Source organism: Candida albicans, chromosome 3 (assembly GCF_000182965.3).
Source record: "Candida albicans SC5314 chromosome 3, complete sequence".
NCBI lineage: Eukaryota > Fungi > Ascomycota > Pichiomycetes > Serinales > Debaryomycetaceae > Candida > Candida albicans.
Genome location: NC_032091.1, coordinates 1,550,506 through 1,570,434, shown reverse-complemented (window position 1 = coordinate 1,570,434; position 19,929 = coordinate 1,550,506). Strand labels below are relative to the sequence as shown.

The window sequence follows — 19,929 nt, the reverse complement described above, 5'->3', positions numbered from 1 at the left end:
TTTCATTTTAGTTTCAATTAAAAAAATAAAATACTTGGCGCAAGTTTACATAAATTTTAGTAAATAAAGATTTAAACGTTTTTCCTATTTTAACAAAAAGAATCAGGTTTACTTTACAAATGTAAATTATTACCAAGAAGAAAAAAAAAACGGAAAAATATTCTATTAGATAATTCAAACTTCGGAAATAGCAATAATATTATCATCATCATCAAATACAGCAATAGTCAACAATTGGATAATAATAAGCCTAAAACAAATCAAACAAAAACAAAAAAGATACATAAAATAAAACAATAATTGAAACAAAACCGTATTAGAATAACATAAAAAAGAAAATCATCACATAGCTTCAATGTAACCAGACAAATAAAAAACCTTAAATAGAAAGGGGGAACAGAAAACCCTCCCATTCACTTAGGATTACTATTTAAATATTGAAGAAAGGATCCAATGAATTATCCACCAACACATCTAACCCACCACCAAAAGTGGACACCGTAGCTGGTCTATTAGTAAATTGATTTGTAGGATAAACAATAGCATCATCAGATGGACTTAATGGTTGTGTAAAACTGGGTGCACCAAAAGTCAAACCACCACCAACACTGCCAGCACCAATATTATTCATACCATTGTCTCTTAAATAATTATTGTTTTGACTATTATCCAAATGAGGAAGATTCTGTGGAGTTGTATTTTGCAGTAGTTGGACTGAACCGGAAACAGCAGCGACAGTAGCCGCAGCTGTAGCTGTAGACTCCATTCGTTTATCAAATGACGAAACTCTAGAATGATTACGCACTGGTTTATGAACACTTCCTCTAGGTTTTTGTTGAAGTTGTATAGATCCAAGGGTCTTTTGAGAATGTGAAGATGAATTGCGTCTCAATGTGGTAAGGATTGGACCAGTGGTTGAATTATTGAATACTGGGTTTATGGCGGTTTGTGGTGAAGAAAGTGAATGATTTTCATACTTGTTAGTTAATGACGTCAATGATGAGGTTTTGCCCAATATTGGTTCACCATTACTATCAGAGAACAATGAAAATGACCTATAGTTGGATGTTGGTGGAGATACCGAACCAGAATTCAATCCATCTTCCTTGTTTGATGAATCACTTTCGATGTCTGATATATCACGGAAAGTATTGAGGGAAAACTGATTTAACATTTGCTGCTGTTGCTGTAGTTGTTGTTGTTGTGGAGAAAATGTCCCTTTTGAAAACTGAACCGAGTTGGGCTCCTTCTTGATATAAGGTTCATCGACTGATTGGGAAAATATCAGTTCATTGTAATGATCACTAGAAGGTGATTCCAATTCTTCTTTAAACATTGAGGTTCTTCTAAAAGGGTTACTAGTTGGCATTTGTTGAGGAGACGTTACTGGTGACCCAATAAATGCTTCACCTTTATGTTCAGCAAATAATCTTGACGACAGTTTTAAATTTCTATTGGGGTCGAAATTAGCAGCAATCTCAGTTCCTTGTTCCCATTCAAGGGGTATATTTTTCAATAGACCTTGTTCTTTAATTAGATATGAGACTACTTTGTTTATAGGAGCAACCACACCAGTAGAATTCTGTTCTTCAACATCGTCATGGTGGTCACTAGAAGATGAATTTGGTGTTGATGAAGCAGGAGAAGATTTTTCTTGATTGACCAGTTTTTCTTCGGTAATTATATCGTCAATAAATTGTAAATGTGGTCGTGATAATTCAATTAGTTTTTCCAACAGTCTAGTTAATATATCTAATCTTGCTTCTAAAAGCTCAACATAACCAGATGGATGTTTCTTCTCTTTGGTTTTCTTCTTTTCCGTGAATACACAAATCTTGTTGTCTAATGTACATCTGTTGCAAGGTTTTTTACCGTCACACTTGGTTTTTTTGATCCGGCACGAATCGCACGCTTTCCCGACCCGTTTCTTTTTGATGTGGTGGAGTCCCTGTGTATGAGAATGGATTGAATGATCGTCAGACATATTTGGTAAAAAGGAAAGGAAATTTGAAAATTTGAAGCAAGGAAAAAGAAATCAAGCAAATATGTAAATAAAAAATAAAATAAGGGAAGCAAAAAAGAAAATATTATTTGGAGGAGTTATTAGGATATTTTCCTATTAATATTATTAATTATAACCGTTTTTTGTTTAATTATTTTGTCTTAGCCACGGAGGTAAGCTAATTTGAATTATCCGAATTTTTTTTGAATAATTTTTATGTAAAACCACTCGGCTATAAAAAAAAAAGTTGCGGCAATTAATACTCTGTTTTTTTTTCCACCCACTTTTTTTTTTGTTCTCAAAGTGATGTTAATTAACAATGGGCTTCAACAATAACAATGGCAACAATACCCAGAAGAATGTTTGGGCCAGGCGAGTTCGTAAATGAAAAAAAAAAGCAAGTAAAGAAAAGCAGCTATTTGTATATAGATGTTATCTTATCAGCACCCCGTGTCGGTATAACTACTACGGTTAGTTTCTGAAGCTTGACTTAAATATCTCAAAGTGCGCTGACTAATCAGTATTCTTTAACTGATAGGAAGGAGTGGGGTTGTCGTGAGAAGATTAATGAAAGGCTCTTTTGCACGACCGAAATAAAAAGATTGATGTTGAAATAATCAGAATTGGGATATTTAAACTGTAGTTTTTAGTTTTCTTCTATTGATTTAACTAATGATTGACAAGATTGAATAATGACCTTAATAGGAAACTTTATATATTGATAGATTATATTGCAATAAAACAAAACTAAATGAATAAAACAGTATGTCCGATCAATAAAGAAAATATTCTTCAAGTTGGAAATCAGATAGACTATTTATAGTTTATTCCTTCCAGCATTTTATACTGACAGTTTATGCGTTTAGTAATATCTTACTTACATCACCCTCTAGTTTTATCTATACAAATCTGCAAGGTTTTGTAAATAGTATAACAGCAAGAAAGTGAAAAGAGAGCTCAAAATGAAGAGTTGGAACACAAAGTGGAAAATTAAAAGAGAAAGAACGAAACATTAAAAATCCCAAAGAAGAATTTGGGCAGTATGAAGTTGAGTATGTTTTAAAACACAAAACGCAGAATGGCTTGTCTTGTTGTTTTTAACAAATACTAGGAAATACATATAATAAATAGAATAATCAAAAAAAAAAGGAGCTTTCCTAAAGGTGATTTTGAGTTATTCTCACTTATCATCACTGAGTAGAGAGCTATATGCATAAATATCGAACCACAACTGCTTTAGCGGATGCTGCACTAATTTCTTAATTGTACAAACTCCACGTTCGTGTTTACGGAATTATGGCCAAGAGAGAAAGGAGTTTGAAAAATTTGCGCTTCTAGGTTTTTTTTTTTATTGTCATACTCGGATTTTGCAGGTTCTACTTTGATTCTACTTTAGAGCTATACAAACATAAAGAGAAAAATGAGAAAAAGATATGATTGATGGTTGTGCATTGAATTGATAAAGAAGAACCAAACCAATCAAATGATGGTGAATCGATAAAGTGAACGATATTATATAATCTGGTTTTACTTCGGAAATTGGTATAATAATGTTAATCAAATGTACATGTATATCACAACCATTCAATTGTCCACATTTCCTACTTATGACAGGTTTTTTTTGTTGCATAATGCATGTAACAAACCATTGCACAAGTGTGTGCGAACAACCTCGTTTATACTTTCCAGAAACTTGAAGAACAAGGTGGTTGAAAAATTCTGTCAAATTTATCTTCTTCCTTCCCCTTTGGCTGAAACGTGTCAGTTTACTTTTAAGGTTGTACTGGAGCAGTTATGACCTCAACCTCTTGATTTCTTGTCCAAACATGTAGAGAGATGCTTAGTGAAGTACACAAAAAAAAAAGTCCATAGAAGGAGTTTACCCTAAACTAAAGAGATCTCAAACCCGAAGGTGTGTGTGAAGTTGACATGCTTTACTGTAATGGCCTCGAGTATAATGAAAGTAAATAATGGGCAAGTGAAGTTAGTGTGCATATAATCTTTCCATACTATTCAATAAACCACCAACCGTAGAAAGCGTGAACATTGTCTGACACATGTTAACGGGAGGTAAAACCAAGCAAACTACTTGAGTTTGTGACCTCCAGCTTTCTCTCTTTCTCCATTCACATTACTGGAGTATTTCATTGTACTCTCCATCTTACTTCATGACTTGCTTAAACGATTACTCGCTTCGATATGAATGTTGGATGGACGAGAAAATGAAGAAATTCTTGGTTCATTTTTTTCTTAGTAAAACGTTAGTCAGGCCGGTAGAAAATTGTAATTCTAGTGGTATGTTCTGATATAAGCCTTTGCGTATCTTTGTTACTGAGCAAGATTGAAACGGGAAGTATACTAGAAGTATTAGTAATTCTTTGGCATAATTGCTGTTTGTTTTTTAGTTTTCAGTATTTTCTTTTTTTTCTAGTTCTCTTTCACATTGTTTTCATGTTTCCTTTGCCTGTAACAATAGGCGGATACCTCTTTCCACTGGAAACAACACTTACAATGGGGCTAACACCGAAATTTTATTGAGCATCTACGAGAACCAGTTAAAAACAATAGCTAGAATTTACGGAAATGATAAAAATAAAAAATAAAAAATAAAAAAGCATGGCAATACCAAAGCCTGGTACAATTCAAAGTGGCTTATTCAGTATAGCATATTCTTATAATTAAGCTCCTGGGTAATGATAAAGTAGGGCTAATTAAGGAAAATGAAAACAAAAATAGCACCACAAAACAATAATCAACTTAATGTGAAAATTACTGTAAATCAATCCTTGCTTGTTTTGACTAAAAGGTGGAAGAAAATTCTTCTTTGTCTTTATGATTTTTACAAGAGATGAAATTCTTTGTTATAAGAACGATATAATTCTTGACATATTCAAACGATTCTACTATTATTGCATAACGCAATTTTGCATTGACATCGTACAAGAATGAACAAAGAAATTCTTGGACTGATAAGATTGTGTTATTTTCCAGTCATGTTACGATAACAATAAGCCATGTTATTTTTTCTTAGCTTAGATAAACCTCTCAATACTGATAAACAATATGATCTAGATTCCAAGAATTGTTGGTCATGCCGTTGATAAATCTGTATGTACCAATGCTGATATATCACAGAGATTATATTTCCAGTTCTGTGATTGGCTCCATCACCGACGGTTTTTAGCAATGATTCCTGACATCAGTCAGAAAGACAAAACAATATACAGATTATGTCGCAATATTAATTTTGCAATTGATTTGTGCTCTGTATATTCGCATTTTGACTATTACTTTGCTGTATCATGATTTATATAAAATAAAGTTTTGCACAACCACTATTATATTTTCAATGCTCTAATCTAATTCACGTGAATCTGCTTAGAAGACTGTTTTTATTTGCTTTTACTATATAGCTAAGTTTGAGGATGTACACAGTTTGCTGGTACCTTAAACAATGGATAATCAGTATGATTTTCATTCTTGCTGTTTCTTGACTTTTCTTTAAGAAAACTAACATATGGTTAGGATTTGGTGCATAGAGCATGGTAGGTTATGAACTATTGGTGTTGGTATTAAATATTTCTAAACAATTTGTTTTTACTGCCACTACTGCTGCAAACGTGTATTGTGTTCTTTTAAAGTTAGAATTTGATATATCTCGCACGACTTTTTGGGGGCACTCCCTATTTTCATACTATTATGTATAGTGTTTTCTATTAGATTACAGTCTTCTTAGCTATAAACTATATTATAGTTAACTTAGTATTGATTAACATAAAAGTTTTACTACATATTACATTACAAATATTATATCTAACCAAGCTGTGGAAGCTATTATTATCATCTTATAGGAGAGGTGCCAAATATCAATTTTATTTTTTAGATAAAAATATGAATTTAAAAAAAAAACCCTCGGTTATGCTAAGTACCCGATTTACTAATAACCACTTATTTCTCGAAGCCGAATATTAATTAAAATTTTGTTTCTGAGGCGTCACTATGCGCCAATGTTAACACAGAACCCTTAAGTTGCAAAAAAAAAAAAAAAGAAAGCAATTAACTAAATATTAAAGTTGGTGCCGAGCAAAAAAAAAATAGACTTTTAATGAATTACTGTCTAGACTTTTCCATAAACTTTTGACATTCTATTTTTCCTGTAGCAGTTGCTGATACTAGTCAGTACATGATACTGCAGTACATTCGTTTCTTTTTTTTAATGTGACGCTAAGTTTTTAGTGTTTCCTAGCAGATTCTGAAACAACAAAGGTAATTTTCAATTGAAACCACAATTCGAAGCAGGGACAAAATAAAATAGGCAACTAAAAGAGATAAATATAGAATTAATTCATAATTTGTAAGTGATTAAACTACAAAACTGTTGGTGTAAGGATGTTATGTTTCAGAAATTATCTTGTTTTAGAATAAAAAAAAATAAATCGACAGTTGTATCAAGTTTTGTGTTGAAACTTTGCATTGTCTCACTACTCTAACAAAAAATACCAATATCAACCAAAACTGAGCTTGCTTTTTTTTCTTACGAGCTGATGATGATCAGTCCTGCTATTTGAAAAATTGAATAATGAAACCTCTTATCAGGAAAGAATAAGCTGGATTAGATATAAATAACTTTTAGAGGTCCAACTTTGTGAACAATAATTGAAGATGGGCTCATCTTTGCTTGCTTGTACAGTAACTTATATTTTTACCGCCTCAAACAAACATACCAGCTCCTTAAATCAAATGAGTAGCCTCAATTTCTTTCTGCCTCTAATTTAAATCAAAATCTCTAACTTATTTCCTCATATCTGAATTGGCGTACTCCTTATTTTCTAAAAACTGTTTTATAAATAAGAGCTCAAACATATTTTTGTAGTAATTATACTCATTAGGCATCCTGATATTACAAGTTTATCCCAATTGTTTATTGTGCTTGAACAGGATTTGTAAACCACAATTAATTAAAAGTTGGTTGGTAGCGCACAAGTGTATTTTTTTTTTGAGGGGTAAATGATTGACAAAGAAATCTGAGTTTAAGCGGCGCAATTAATGCATAATTGATACACCAACACACATTTGAAAACATTTAGATTATACATATTTAATATCAAAATAAAAAAACTTAAATATCATGCTAGTAATTCGGAAGATATGGAAAGCGGTTTAATAATACGTTTGATGAAAAATAGTTATCAAACATATGCCACACTTCAAAAAAAGTGTCAATTTAGCAAGTTTGATTAACAGCATATTCGGTAAAAATGGGACCTTGAAAACAGGATACATATGACATCAGTATAGCTTGAAAGTTAAGTCTAGAATGCATATTTGAAATGTAGAATTGTGGGTAAGATATAACTCTTCAGTCTAGGATTTTATGCAATTCTTTATGTTTAAAGAGGTTTTTTAGATTTTACATACGTTATGAACAATACACTTGGTTAGCTATAGCAATCAAATTTGTAATACTCTTTTCCGTGGCTATTCTAATTGTCAATATAGCTCTACTTTTAGGGTGTTGTATTTTTTTTTGTTAGTTGCGATTGTTTCAACGCTGGCTCGAATATCCGCTTTGGGGTTTAATTGGTTGCATCAAGTTAAGGCACAAAATTACTGCGAAAAAAAAAAAAAATACCACTCTAGGCAAACAATTTCATGGCCCCTTAATGCTCATAATTGTTTTCCCCCAATTTTTTGAGTAAAAAAACCAAAATATACTTTACACGTTTTAAACCATATTTAGAAAGTTGTAGAAAATTCTTTTATAACACAATATTTACTATTTTCCAATTCAATTAAATTTTTAGTTCGTAAAAGAGTCTAGAACTATTTTTAGTGTAGAAGCTCCAGTATAGTAAGAGTTATAATGTAAATCATTTTCCCTAAATTATAATAATTAACCCTTGAAACGTTCTGTATGTAGAAGAATAATTAAAAGAAAATCAATATCCTTATATTCTGATAGAATATACAGGAGAATAGAGTTTTAAAATTACACAAATAAGCTTTTGTAAAGCAAATAACCCCCAAATATCATGTCATTTGCCAATTTATGTTGCGTCTAAAAAGAGGAAATGCATTGATACTTCTTTTTATTAATTTGGAAAAGAAATGAAGAGTAAGAAATTAAAGTAATAGTGACACAATACTACAGATACACCTGACTTTGAATATATTAGAAAAGCAAACTTGGAAACTGATTGGATCTGAGTTTGTCAACTCAATATAATCACCCCGTGGCCATCACCAAGATAAGCGAAATCTTATTATTACATGGTTGACTATTCAACACAAGAGCACAGAAAATACATCAAGGTGGATGCAAAAATAACGAGAGAAAGTTAAATTGAAAATATTGCAAGTCTGATAGATCAATTTTTCAGTAAAATATGTTGTTTTATCAGAATCTAAATATATCAGAATATCCAAGACATACTCGAAAATTTGATTGTATTCAACATACATCATCCCTTAAACTTTTGTAAGACCTAGTGAACCATAAAAAAGGAGATAATTGAAACCTTTCAATAGAAGAAGAAATATTGCATTATGTTAGTTATCTTAAAATATCTATTCCTTAATTAATAAACACTTAACATATATAGATTACTAGCAATAAAATTCCCTATTTTGAGTTGGAAACCATCACTTGTACTTATGTTCAGATAAGCGTACATTAGAGTATTTGACTTTGTGTAATAATGTACTCTTTAGAATCTACCTACACAAACGAATATGCAGTATGGAAATAATGAAAACTGTATTAAGCACTCATAGAATGTTCTTGAAAGACTTTGCAAATATAATAATCAAGCAAGCTTTTTCCTTATCTTCAACATGCAGCTACTCATGTAGAAAATAAAAAGAAACAAAGTAATTATTTGATAGAAACTTGTTAGAAAAGGTGGGTAAAAAAATCCGGTCGACAAAATTTAGGGGGTATCAAGTCTTTTTTTAAGTTAATTTCGGAGTAAACTCAATTTCCCCCATTTTGAAAAATTTTTCAATACTTTATTTTACATAAGGCGTAAAGTATTGATCAAATATTTCACTTTTTCAATCAGAAGTGTTGTAAATACTTGGTTTGTGGATGTCTGGAAAATCAAGATTTTGGGTGGGCTAAGAGATATTTATTGATTGTTTGAGAGATACTAATGGTTGCATCCCTGAAAAGTCAATCTACCAAAATTTAGCAACAGTTTGAAAATGAATTTCAAATAATAATTTTTAAAATTACCCTAAATTGAAACAAGAGCTGGTTGTATGGCACCAGATTTTTGCCTTCAAAATCATGCTAAAACTTTACATATTGTTTTACAAAAAAAGTAGCCAAAATATATTCCATCAAGTCAGAGACATGTATATATTTTACCAGACTCAACAGCAGCTTTTATTGAACATAATGTGGCCAATAATGACAGTCTAATGATAATAATTACACTTCAAAATAACCCCAATTGAAAATGTCGGTTTGTGGTCTTGACATCAAATTGGAGCTGTAGCTCAGTTGGCAGAGTATCGGATTCCAATAGAGGAATTCTCGGTTGTAAACATCCGACGGTCGCAGGTTCAAATCCTGTCAGCTTCACTTTTTTAGATTCACGTCAGTATAATGGTGATTTTTTTTTCAATACTCTACCTAGCAAAACCAACTGTTTCTATAGTAGCATCTCAATTCCATAAAAGACAGAACGATCAATATGATCGTATGTGATGTATCGACCATTTACTTATGGAAAATTTTCCTGCACATAAATATTTCATTATAAACAGAAATTTTTTTTTCATTCTTACATCTCGAATCCTCTGTTGTCAAAGTATCTACCTAACTTAACAGCCAATTAAAGAGGAAGAAGGCAAGAAAACGAAAATGGCCAAAAAGGGGAAATCCTCAAAGTCAACACCAGAGCCAACTCAAACTCTGGCTTCGACAAATACAAAGTCGAAAAAAAAGAAAGACGTGACACCAACACCATCAACTACTGCAACACAAGCAACAACACCAAAACCACAAAGAGGATTGGCAATTGGGGACAATTTTGGATGGACCGGTAAACTTCCTGTTACTTTGCTTAATGAGCATTGCCAGAAACAAAAATGGGGCAAATGCCAATACGACATGAGCAAGAAAGCAAAAGGGTTTGTTGGTATAGTTACCTTAACTTGGGAAAATCCTAAAACTAAAGAGTTGATACCGATCAAGTTCTACCCTAACTATAGTCCAAAAGAGACCACCAATGAAGCGAGACACATGGTTGCCACTTTTGTGTTGCATAGAATAAATTATATAAAAAATATGAAAATGTTGTTACCGATTATTTTCCGTGATTATTGGAATGAATTAGAAGATGAGAGGTTAAAATTGTTAAAAGAAAACAAAGAATTGCACGACAAAAGATATAATACAAATCCATTTACAGTTTATTTACAACAAAGAGAGAATGAGGAAAAGAAAGCAAAGGAAAGACAAATCAAGGAACAGAATGAGTTAAAGACAAAGAAACCCACTATTAGTCTTGGTACAAAATCTTCTACAAACAGTGCTACATCTGCTACTACTAAACCATTAAAGATAGAATCAGATACGAGAAAATTTCCAAAGAAGGTGTGGGAGCAAGCTCCATTTATAGATATCCCATCTGATATAAGAACATCCATTGAACATTCAATACGAAATCATATTGATTGGGTTAATACCGATCAAGATTTGTTAATCAACAACCCGTCAATGGCAAAAACTGCAAGCGAAAAGTTGTCAGCACTTGGTTTCAGAGAATCCCACATTAAGGAATCTTTTAATTACAGCTCAAGGTTTTCCGAATCTTTAGAATGGTTGTTGTTTCACATACCAGAAGATGATCTACCTCAATCTTTTGTGAAGACAGACAAAGACTCTAAAGTGCAATTGAAAATTTCACAAAATTTGGAAATGGAGTATTTAATGAAAAGAATGGCAAATTCTGGATTTGATCAGGATGAGATTCTTGAAGTCTACAATGCAAATAATAACGATGAACACAAAACGTGCGTTGAACTAACCAAGATGCTACTACCACAACCACTCGAGTCTCTTGCTGAACCTGAAAGTCAAGAAATCTGGAATGAAGAAATCGAGGGACTTGAAATGACTGGAATACCAGTGAAACATGAAAAGAATGTAGCCACAATCAAATTGGAACACAATTTCTTAAATGTCAAAATATTCAAGAGCGAAAACTACCCTAACGAAATTCCTGGTATTCACATAGTTGTGTCAAAGAATGAATACACATTGGCAAATTATATCAAATTGGCCATTGTTAGAGAGCTATTGAAATATTTAACAGATCATATTGGTCAATGTATGATTTATACCATCTTTGAATGGCTCAACGACCATGTGAATAAAATTATTGAAAATCCAGGTCCATTGATGACCACAGAAAAAGTTACTAAAAAAGTTGTTGTTAGTCAAAAAGGAAACAAAAAAGATCACAATAAAAGTGTAACATTTATTAGTGATAAAGACATTGAATTAGTAAAAGAGTCATATAAAAAGAGAAAACATTCTGACGAATTTAAAGAAATGTTAATTCAAAGAAGTAAATTACCAGCATTTGCCAAGCAAGAAAGCTTGATGACAGCTATCAACTCTGGTCAAGTAACCTTAATTACAGGAGAAACTGGGTCAGGTAAATCTACACAAGTTGTCCAATTCATTATGGATGACTTGTACTCCAAAGGTGATTTCACAACCAAAATTATTTGTACCCAGCCACGTCGTCTTTCTGCTGTGAGTTTGGCAGACAGAATTTCCAAAGAAAGAGTTGATGAAGTAGGAAGCGAAACTGGATACATTATTAGAGGAGAAAACAAAACCAGCAGCAACACGAGAATCACATTTGCAACAACTGGGGTATTATTAAGAATGCTTCAATCTTCTAAAAAAAATGGGGTCTTAAAAAACATTGGTTATATATTGATCGATGAGGTGCACGAAAGATCTGTGGACGCTGATTTTTTGTTAATATTATTGAAAAAGATGATAAAGAGTATGCCAAAACTAAAGATTATTTTGTTGTCAGCTACAATTAGTGTTGATACATTTATCAATTTTTTCGAAAAACCATTGACACCGTTACACATTGAAGGACGAACATATCCTATACAAGATTTTTATTTAGATTCGATTTTAGCTGAGTCAGAATACAAATTTCAAAATTCAGATGGTGAATTCATCACTCCCCTGGCAGATTCCCATTTTTACAAATCAGGGAATTTGAATTACGAACTAATTGCACATGTAACTCGTTTCATCGATAAACGACTCACACAGGAAGCAAAGCAAGATGGTTCAATTTTAATATTTTTACCCGGGGTTCTTGAAATCTCTAGTACCATTAAAGAAATTAACAAGCTGAGTGACAACAAGTTTATGGCACTACCACTTCATTCAGGTTTGACATCAGCTGAACAGAAATCTATATTTAAGACAGCACCAAAGGGTAAAAGAAAAGTCGTAGTGTCCACAAATATTGCCGAAACTTCAATCACTATTCCAGATTGTGTTGCAGTCATCGATACTGGTAAATCGAAAAACCTTTTCTTTGACCATAAATTAAACACTACGAAATTAATAGAAAGTTGGTGTTCACAAGCTGAAGTTCGTCAAAGAAGAGGTAGAGCTGGGAGAGTTACTGCTGGTACTTGTTACCATTTGTACACTAAGGAAACATTTGAAGCAATGCAAAAGCAACCAATTCCTGAGATAAAGAGAACTAGACTTGAAAATCTTTATTTGGTAGTAAAATCAATGGGTATTTCTAACGTCAATGAGTTTTTATCGAGTGGACTTGATGCTCCCGATAAGTCATCTCTTGATAAGGCAAATCAATTTTTACATGAAATCGGAGCTTTACAAGAAAATAGCCTTACAAAGTTGGGAAATTATATATCATACTTGCCTACAGATCCACAAAGTGCCAAATTATTGATTTTGGGGTGTATATTTGGGTGCTTAGATATATGTTTGACTCTAGCAGCTATAAGTTCTACCGGGAGCCCCTTTATCAACAGTTATGAACAAAGAGACAAGTTGAAACAGATTCAGAAGAAATTTGGAAATGGTCAAGGTGACTTTATTAGTATGGCAAATGCATACAATGCGTATATGAGCAATAAGTCAAAAAGGTTTTTGACAGAGAATTATTTATCTTACACAACTATTAAAGACATCACGTCGACGAGATCACAATATTTGTCTTTGTTAGTAGAACTTGGGTTTGTTAACAGAAAATTAGACGATTCTTGTAATAAGAATGCCGAGAACTGGCCTTTAATTCGAGGCATAATTGCCGGAGCATTTTATCCACAAGTGGCCAGAATTCAATACCCTGATCCAAAATACTTCAAGTCCAGTTCTGGGTCAATTGAGATTGATCCTGATGCTCGTCAAATCAAATTTTGGATTAAAAGTGATGGGGAGTTGCCAGCTGCACGAGTATTTATTCACCCCCTGTCAGTTCTTTTCAATGATAATAATTCGGATTTCATTTTGGACGAGAATTATAAGGACTTTCTTTCCAAAGTCTCGACTGATGATGGTTCCATAGACTATGAGAAAGCAAGAGAACAGTACATGCAATTAGCTGCTCAAACACCCAAGTCAAATGTCCCCATGCTACTCAAAGATGCGTTTGTTGCATACCGGTCGTCACATCACACCACAAAGCTCTATGTGAGGGATTTAACACCTACTAGTACTTTTGCCACCTTACTCTTTGGCGGTGACTTTAGTTACGATTTGAACATCACCCTCGGTCAAACTTCGCCTGGTATCGTCATTGATAATTGGTTACCAATTAGAACCTGGTGTAAGAATGGGGTTCTAATCAAACATTTGAGAAGACTCATAGATTCAGTAATCGACGAGAAATTATCTAACCCTGAATCACCCTTAGATGAGGATATATTCAAGGTCATAGAACGAATTATAAATTTATAGGTTCTTTAGAAAAGATTATATACAATAAAGGTATTATGTCTCTTATCGACGGATAGTTTAAAGTGGTGAGTGTAGAGTCATTTCTTTGGCCAAGTACACTACTTTTTAAGTCCACAGAAAAAGAAGTTCAGAAAAAAAAACAGAACAACAATTAAAAATATGAAGAACTAAAACCAGCTACATCCTTCTTTCTTTTCAGTACAAATCATTCATTAGTAAATTAAATCATGGATTCATCAGCAGCTTCATCACAGGAGAAAAGAGTCGGGACATCTACACCAGAAGCAGAGCTCAATCCTCATAGGGCGAAAGCGTTACTTGCAAAATTTAAGGAGGAAATGGCTTTAGCCAAAGCAGCAACAGATCCTCAAGAACGGGAGAAACATTCAGAACTAGTGGAAAAGATAAAACGAATATTAATAAGATATCAAGAACAACAAAAACAAGCTAAAAATAATAGCCCTGCTACCAAGTCAAATTTGACGAACCAAGATTCAACTACAAATACACCTAGTCCATTGGCCACGAACAACAATAGCGCCACTAATGTAATAGAACCGAAAACAGAGACCCCAGACTCTACACCAATGGAGCAAAAACCTATACAAGCCCCTACACCGCAACACCCAAATAATGCATCAACATCATCAGCAACAATGCTGACAACACAATTCCAACCCCAACCTCAACCTCAACAACAAACGGTCACAGTTGAAAAGTATAATCATGTGAAGAATACTTTAAAGGATATGTGGAAACAAGTCAAGACTTTAGAGGCATCATCTATAAATGAAACACAAACTAAAAAGGAAGAAATTGATCGCAAAATCACTGAATTGCGTAATCAAATGCAAAAGTACCATACAGCAGCATTACGTATGAAGAGTAAATTGATTGAACAAGGGACAATACCAGCTAACTCAACACCAATTGGATCACCAACACCAGTCTCTAATACGGATCCAACCCCAATTGCCAATACTACAAATACATCAAACGTGACACCACCAACAGAGAAAGCGGAGGAAAATAGTAAACCAAATGTCAAACCACCAAGCACGACAACTACAACTACATCTAAGTCGAAACCCAAACCATTATCCACTACAGCTACCAACTCAACCACAAAAACATCTACACCATCCAAAGGTTCAGGTTCATCTAAGTCAAACAATCGTTCAAGTAGTCAGAATACACCAGGTACATCAACTTCAGCCTCAGCAACAAAAACAGCATCAGTATCAACAGAAAAAGATGCTCCACTTACTGCGACAACATCGACCTCAGCTGTGGCACCAGCTGCTGCTACTGTTGCTGCTACAACAGCCCCTACTGCTGCCGCTGCTGCCACATCTTTATCAACTGCGTCGGCTATTACCACAAAAAGCACAGCTGATCCAAAAGTAACACCAAGTAACATACCCGACAATGATGGCAGAGTGTTGACTAAGAGAAAGTTAGTGGAGATGATAAATAATATCAGTATTGATCAAGGAGATGCCAAAATTCCTATTGATAACGATGTTGAAGATATTTTCCTTGATTTGGCTGACGAGTTTGTGAGAAATGTGGTACAATTTTCCGGCCGTTTAGCCAAACATAGAAAATTGGATAGAATTGACGTAAGAGATGTGCAATTAAATTTAGAAAGAAATTGGGGGTTGAGAATTCCTGGATATTCTACTGATGAAATAAGAGCAGCAAGAAAATGGCAACCTGAAGGTGAATACGCTGAAAATGTGAAGAAAATTTCCAAATTAAATAAAGATCAATAGTCCCCGGAGCTGCCTGTACAATTACACTATATACACAAAAACTTATTTACTTGGGTAAACTATAATTTCCGTTTTGAAAAGCAATTTTGGAATTTTCTACTAACGAATCAAGATATTCTTCAAGTAGACTTTCACTAACATTGGCAAAGTCGAGCTTATCTTTTGGAACCATTAAATTAAGCAATGTTTTCATTCTTTCAAAATTTATCAGGGTTATATTTTGTAATATTGTAACAATATAAGATTCAATAATAGCAATCTCTGAAAATTTATCTTCCATTCCAGATTTAACTGACGTTAGATTACTAGTAGCACTATCGATTCCATGTTTTGAGCTTTCTGCCTTTTCTGGAAACACATTTCCCTCTTCTTCTTCTTCATCATCATCATCGTTGACAATATACAAGGTTTTCGTTAATTCCGTAAGTACACCCTCTTTCACCCAATATGCCAACCCGTTGGAAACCATATATTCTGACATGTTCAATGTTTGAGCTATGTAACTCACTGATAATTCATCTTCTTTTTCATTGAACAAAGAGATTATCGATGCTTTATCTGGAGTGACTTTAAAAACTCGAGGACCACTTTTCTTAAATTCTAGTTGTAATGTAACCAACCCTAAACTTGGTAATAGTTCCAAAGTTCTACCATATTTCTCTTGAGCAAATTTATCTTTAAACAGTTGAAACTTGTCCTCGATTTCTTTGGGAACTTTAAAATTGTTAGCATCGGTATTTATGTTCTCCAAAATACTCGACCAATATAAATGAGATAATACAGAAGTATTGAAATTGGTATTCCTCGTGTTCCTGACAAACAAATCATTTAAATATTCACTTTCCTTTATGTCACGAATCATAACATCCAAAGTGGCAAAATTTTGCTTACCAAATCGGGATTTTAGCAAATTCAAATTCAGTTCAATTTCTTCCACGTTATAATCCTTCAATTTGATTAAGCTATCACCAAACAACCTTGTGAATTCATCAATGAAAATATCCTTGGAGTCAAATATCGAGATCAAGGACTCAATTATATCACTTACTTTACCTTTCTTGAAATCAGGTAATGCATCAATAGGATCAGGCTGCCAATTCAAATCAAGCAAATCTTCCAACACATCTTTTGAATGATCATGTTTTGAACGGTACTTGTTACTTGGATGACGTAATTCGCGAGCCAATTCAATCAATTCATTATTAGGAGAAATATCAAGTAATCCATGCACTAATTTTATAATAATATCCTCTCTCGTTTTCAAATATTGTCGTATGGGCCTCACGACCTTATCGAGCAATACACCTTTTGGATCAACAATTAAAAATGATTTTATAGTCTTGATATAGGTGGTTATGACGTCAATGGTATTGGCGCCGGCATGCAAAATATTCTTATGACAGTAATCGATAAAACTATTTACCAATTCAGTTCTCTGTGCTGCTTGAATATTAACTGAATGATCAATAGCACACGAAAGCAACGTTAATTCATATTGTTTCAGATTAAATTTAACTTTCAGTAAACAGTGATGTAATTCGTTTAGCCCAACTTGAGATTCAGGATATTGCAAAACCATAGAATATATTTCTTGGATTCTTAAATTTATTAGTTCATCATGTGCAATTCTCACCAATTCATAAAGATAAACATTATTCATTGAATCTGTCAAATTGGACGATGTGGTATAGCTAATCACAATATAAAAATTTGGATAAATTTCATTTTGAATGAAATTGTTGATGGTTGATAGTAAAGGTTTATTCCATACATTTCTACTATATGTATTTGTAAAATGTTTGATTTTATCAATGGATAATTTGATGACAATTTCATTCAACAAATCAGACATGCCAATTGATGCTAGAGTGGAAATTATATCAATCAAGTTCAATGTGATCGATGACAGTGGGTTACTCAAAGTTGCTCTAACATATAATGATTCTTCAAAAAATTGGTTCATCTTGGCCCTGAATGACGATTGTTCATTAAGCAAATTACACGTGATTATAAAACTGAGTTTTGCTTGAAATTTTTTATAAACATTATCAGATAAATTGAGATATTCAAATTGAGAATTGTAATAATGTAGCAAAATCTTAATTATATTAACGTATTCAATAAATTTCAAGTTCTTTGTGACGATCGATTCAAAAAATTGTGAGACTTTTTCATTGATTGTGTTAATGTATAATTCAATGAATTGGATCTGATTGATTTCATCCTTCAAACACCCACGAATAGCTGATTTCACTCTTTGTGACGGTTCCTGAACTCTTAGCAATAACAAGGGGGAACCACAATCCTGATACTTGGTTAAAGAAGTTGCTGGTATATAAGGAGACAACCAATCTAATAAAATCTGTATATCATTGTCGAAATCAGATGTGGTGTTGGATAGATCAGTCAAGTTGGGGAACGGTATAATTGATGATATTAAATCAGCATTGATTTCTGCCTGTGTATCCATTTGTGCATTAAATTGGAGTATGAGTGGAAATAGGAAAGAGAGGTGAGCTCGAAATCAAAACAACACGCTTGAGATTGTATGTGATAAAATATAAACCACAACAGAATTTAGTTCGAGATGCACGTCCCCCCCCTCATCTTGTGGCCAAAAAAATGGGCCTAGATTTTGTTTGCGACAAATTGTGGTCGCCCGACGTACCCAAAAAAATCTAGTGCTGGAACCCACCCACACAACACACACTTAATTTTTCCTTTTTCCCACGACTAAAAAAATTTTAACCTTTTCGAATATACATCAAAATTGAAGATTGCCTTACTGCCAAAATTTGTTTGAGAAATAAAATTCTACATTCCCAAAACAAACTGATACACACAGACAGACAGACACACACACATACAAACTTATATATAGACAATTGTATATTCAAAATTCCAATGGTATGTTCCTGTTTCAATTTTAATTTGTATTTTCTTTCTTTTCATAAAGAAAGTTATCTTTTATTTTTAGTAGTTCACTCCATTTTTACTATCTTATTAGATACATCCCATTAGGTAGAACTAACTAGAAGTTAATATTTATAACAAACGACGTGTCAAATGAGTAAATTACTAACATCATTCAAGTCAAGTAAAACTCAATTAAGACAACAGTTTTGTGAATTAACTGGTACTTCTAATACCACTGCCACAAAATATCTAGAGAGTGTCAGATATGATTTAGCAAGAGCTATAGACAACTATTATAACAAGCATCCTAACAAAGCCCAAGTAACGAAAAAACCGGTCAAAGTTAAAATAGATGATCGTTTAATTCAAATTTTTGACAAATACAAAGACAGTGAAGATCCAAATAAAATAGATATTGAAGGGACATTAACGTATTTGGGAGATTTGGGTATTTCACCTGACCAAATTGAATCCTTATCATTAGCATTATTATTAAAATCACCAAAGACAGGAGTTTTCACTCGAGAGAATTTTTTACATATTTGGCAATATTACCAATGTTTTGATATAGGAGCAATGAGTGAATTTATAACCCGATTCAATAAGGATTTGGTGAATAATATTGGTGGATTCAAAGATATCTCTACTGTATCTGATGATGAGAACAAACTGGTTCCTTTAAAATTTCAAGATTTGTACAATTTTACATTCAAGTTTTCATTGGAGACAGAGAGTCAGAAATTTTTGGATTTAGATACAGCTATTGAATATTGGAAGTTATTATTGCCAATAATCACCGAGACTTATAGTAAGGACAATAAACTTGATGAAGAATTTAAAAATCACGTGAATGAAAGAGTTGAACAATGGTTTAAGTTTTTGACAGATACTGAATATATGACCAAGAAATCTATTAGCTATGACAGTTGGTCAATGTTTTATTTGTTTTTCAAGGAAATTGTTTTAATTGATCCTATAAAATTCAAAGATTATGACGAAATGGCGGCATGGCCAAGTGTAGTTGATGAGTTTCTTGAATATCTACATGATTTTGAATTGTTATGAATTTGTTTATATTTGTATTGTCATTACTGGAATTCTATTTCTTTCCTGTCAAACATGTACATACATTCATATAAATGGAATTTAATAGAATAAAAACAATGAACATATATTTCAAATTGTCAATAAATTAAAATAAATAAATAAATAAATAAATAAATAAAACAAACAACACAAAGAAATAAAAATCTATC

General features: G+C 32.9%; 5 protein-coding genes and 1 non-coding gene across 6 annotated transcripts; 4 read left to right on the top strand and 2 right to left on the bottom strand. All coding sequences in view use genetic code 12, as the record gives it.

Moving 5' to 3' along the window:
* Positions 1-430: 430 nt before the first annotated feature.
* Positions 431-1,984, bottom strand: FCR1 (Fcr1p; the record flags this gene model as incomplete). Its single annotated transcript, XM_714818.1, has 1 exon — positions 431-1,984. One exon carries the CDS (start codon positions 1,982-1,984, stop codon positions 431-433), a length of 1,554 nt encoding a protein of 517 aa, XP_719911.1.
* Positions 1,985-9,491: 7,507 nt separating this feature from the next.
* tW(CCA)2 lies at positions 9,492-9,587 on the top strand. The gene is made up of 2 exons: positions 9,492-9,528; positions 9,552-9,587. It is a non-coding gene; the product is annotated as a tRNA-Trp (tRNA).
* Positions 9,588-9,869: 282 nt separating this feature from the next.
* CAALFM_C306830CA (putative helicase) lies at positions 9,870-13,982 on the top strand (the record flags this gene model as incomplete). The annotated part of the gene is made up of 1 exon (XM_714819.1): positions 9,870-13,982. The coding sequence occupies one exon, from the start codon at positions 9,870-9,872 to the stop codon at positions 13,980-13,982; it is 4,113 nt and encodes a 1,370-aa protein (XP_719912.1).
* Positions 13,983-14,209: 227 nt separating this feature from the next.
* Positions 14,210-15,757, top strand: CAALFM_C306820CA (uncharacterized protein; the record flags this gene model as incomplete). The annotated part of the gene is made up of 1 exon (XM_714820.1): positions 14,210-15,757. The coding sequence occupies one exon, from the start codon at positions 14,210-14,212 to the stop codon at positions 15,755-15,757; it is 1,548 nt and encodes a 515-aa protein (XP_719913.1).
* A 46-nt stretch (positions 15,758-15,803) lies between these two features.
* CAALFM_C306810WA (anaphase promoting complex subunit 2) lies at positions 15,804-18,227 on the bottom strand (the record flags this gene model as incomplete). Its single annotated transcript, XM_714821.1, has 1 exon — positions 15,804-18,227. The coding sequence occupies one exon, from the start codon at positions 18,225-18,227 to the stop codon at positions 15,804-15,806; it is 2,424 nt and encodes an 807-aa protein (XP_719914.1).
* Positions 18,228-18,661: 434 nt separating this feature from the next.
* On the top strand, positions 18,662-19,738 carry CAALFM_C306800CA (NEDD8 ligase; the record flags this gene model as incomplete). The annotated part of the gene is made up of 2 exons (XM_019475339.1): positions 18,662-18,664; positions 18,851-19,738. 2 exons carry the CDS (start codon positions 18,662-18,664, stop codon positions 19,736-19,738), a joined length of 891 nt encoding a protein of 296 aa, XP_019330884.1.
* Positions 19,739-19,929: the final 191 nt, after the last annotated feature.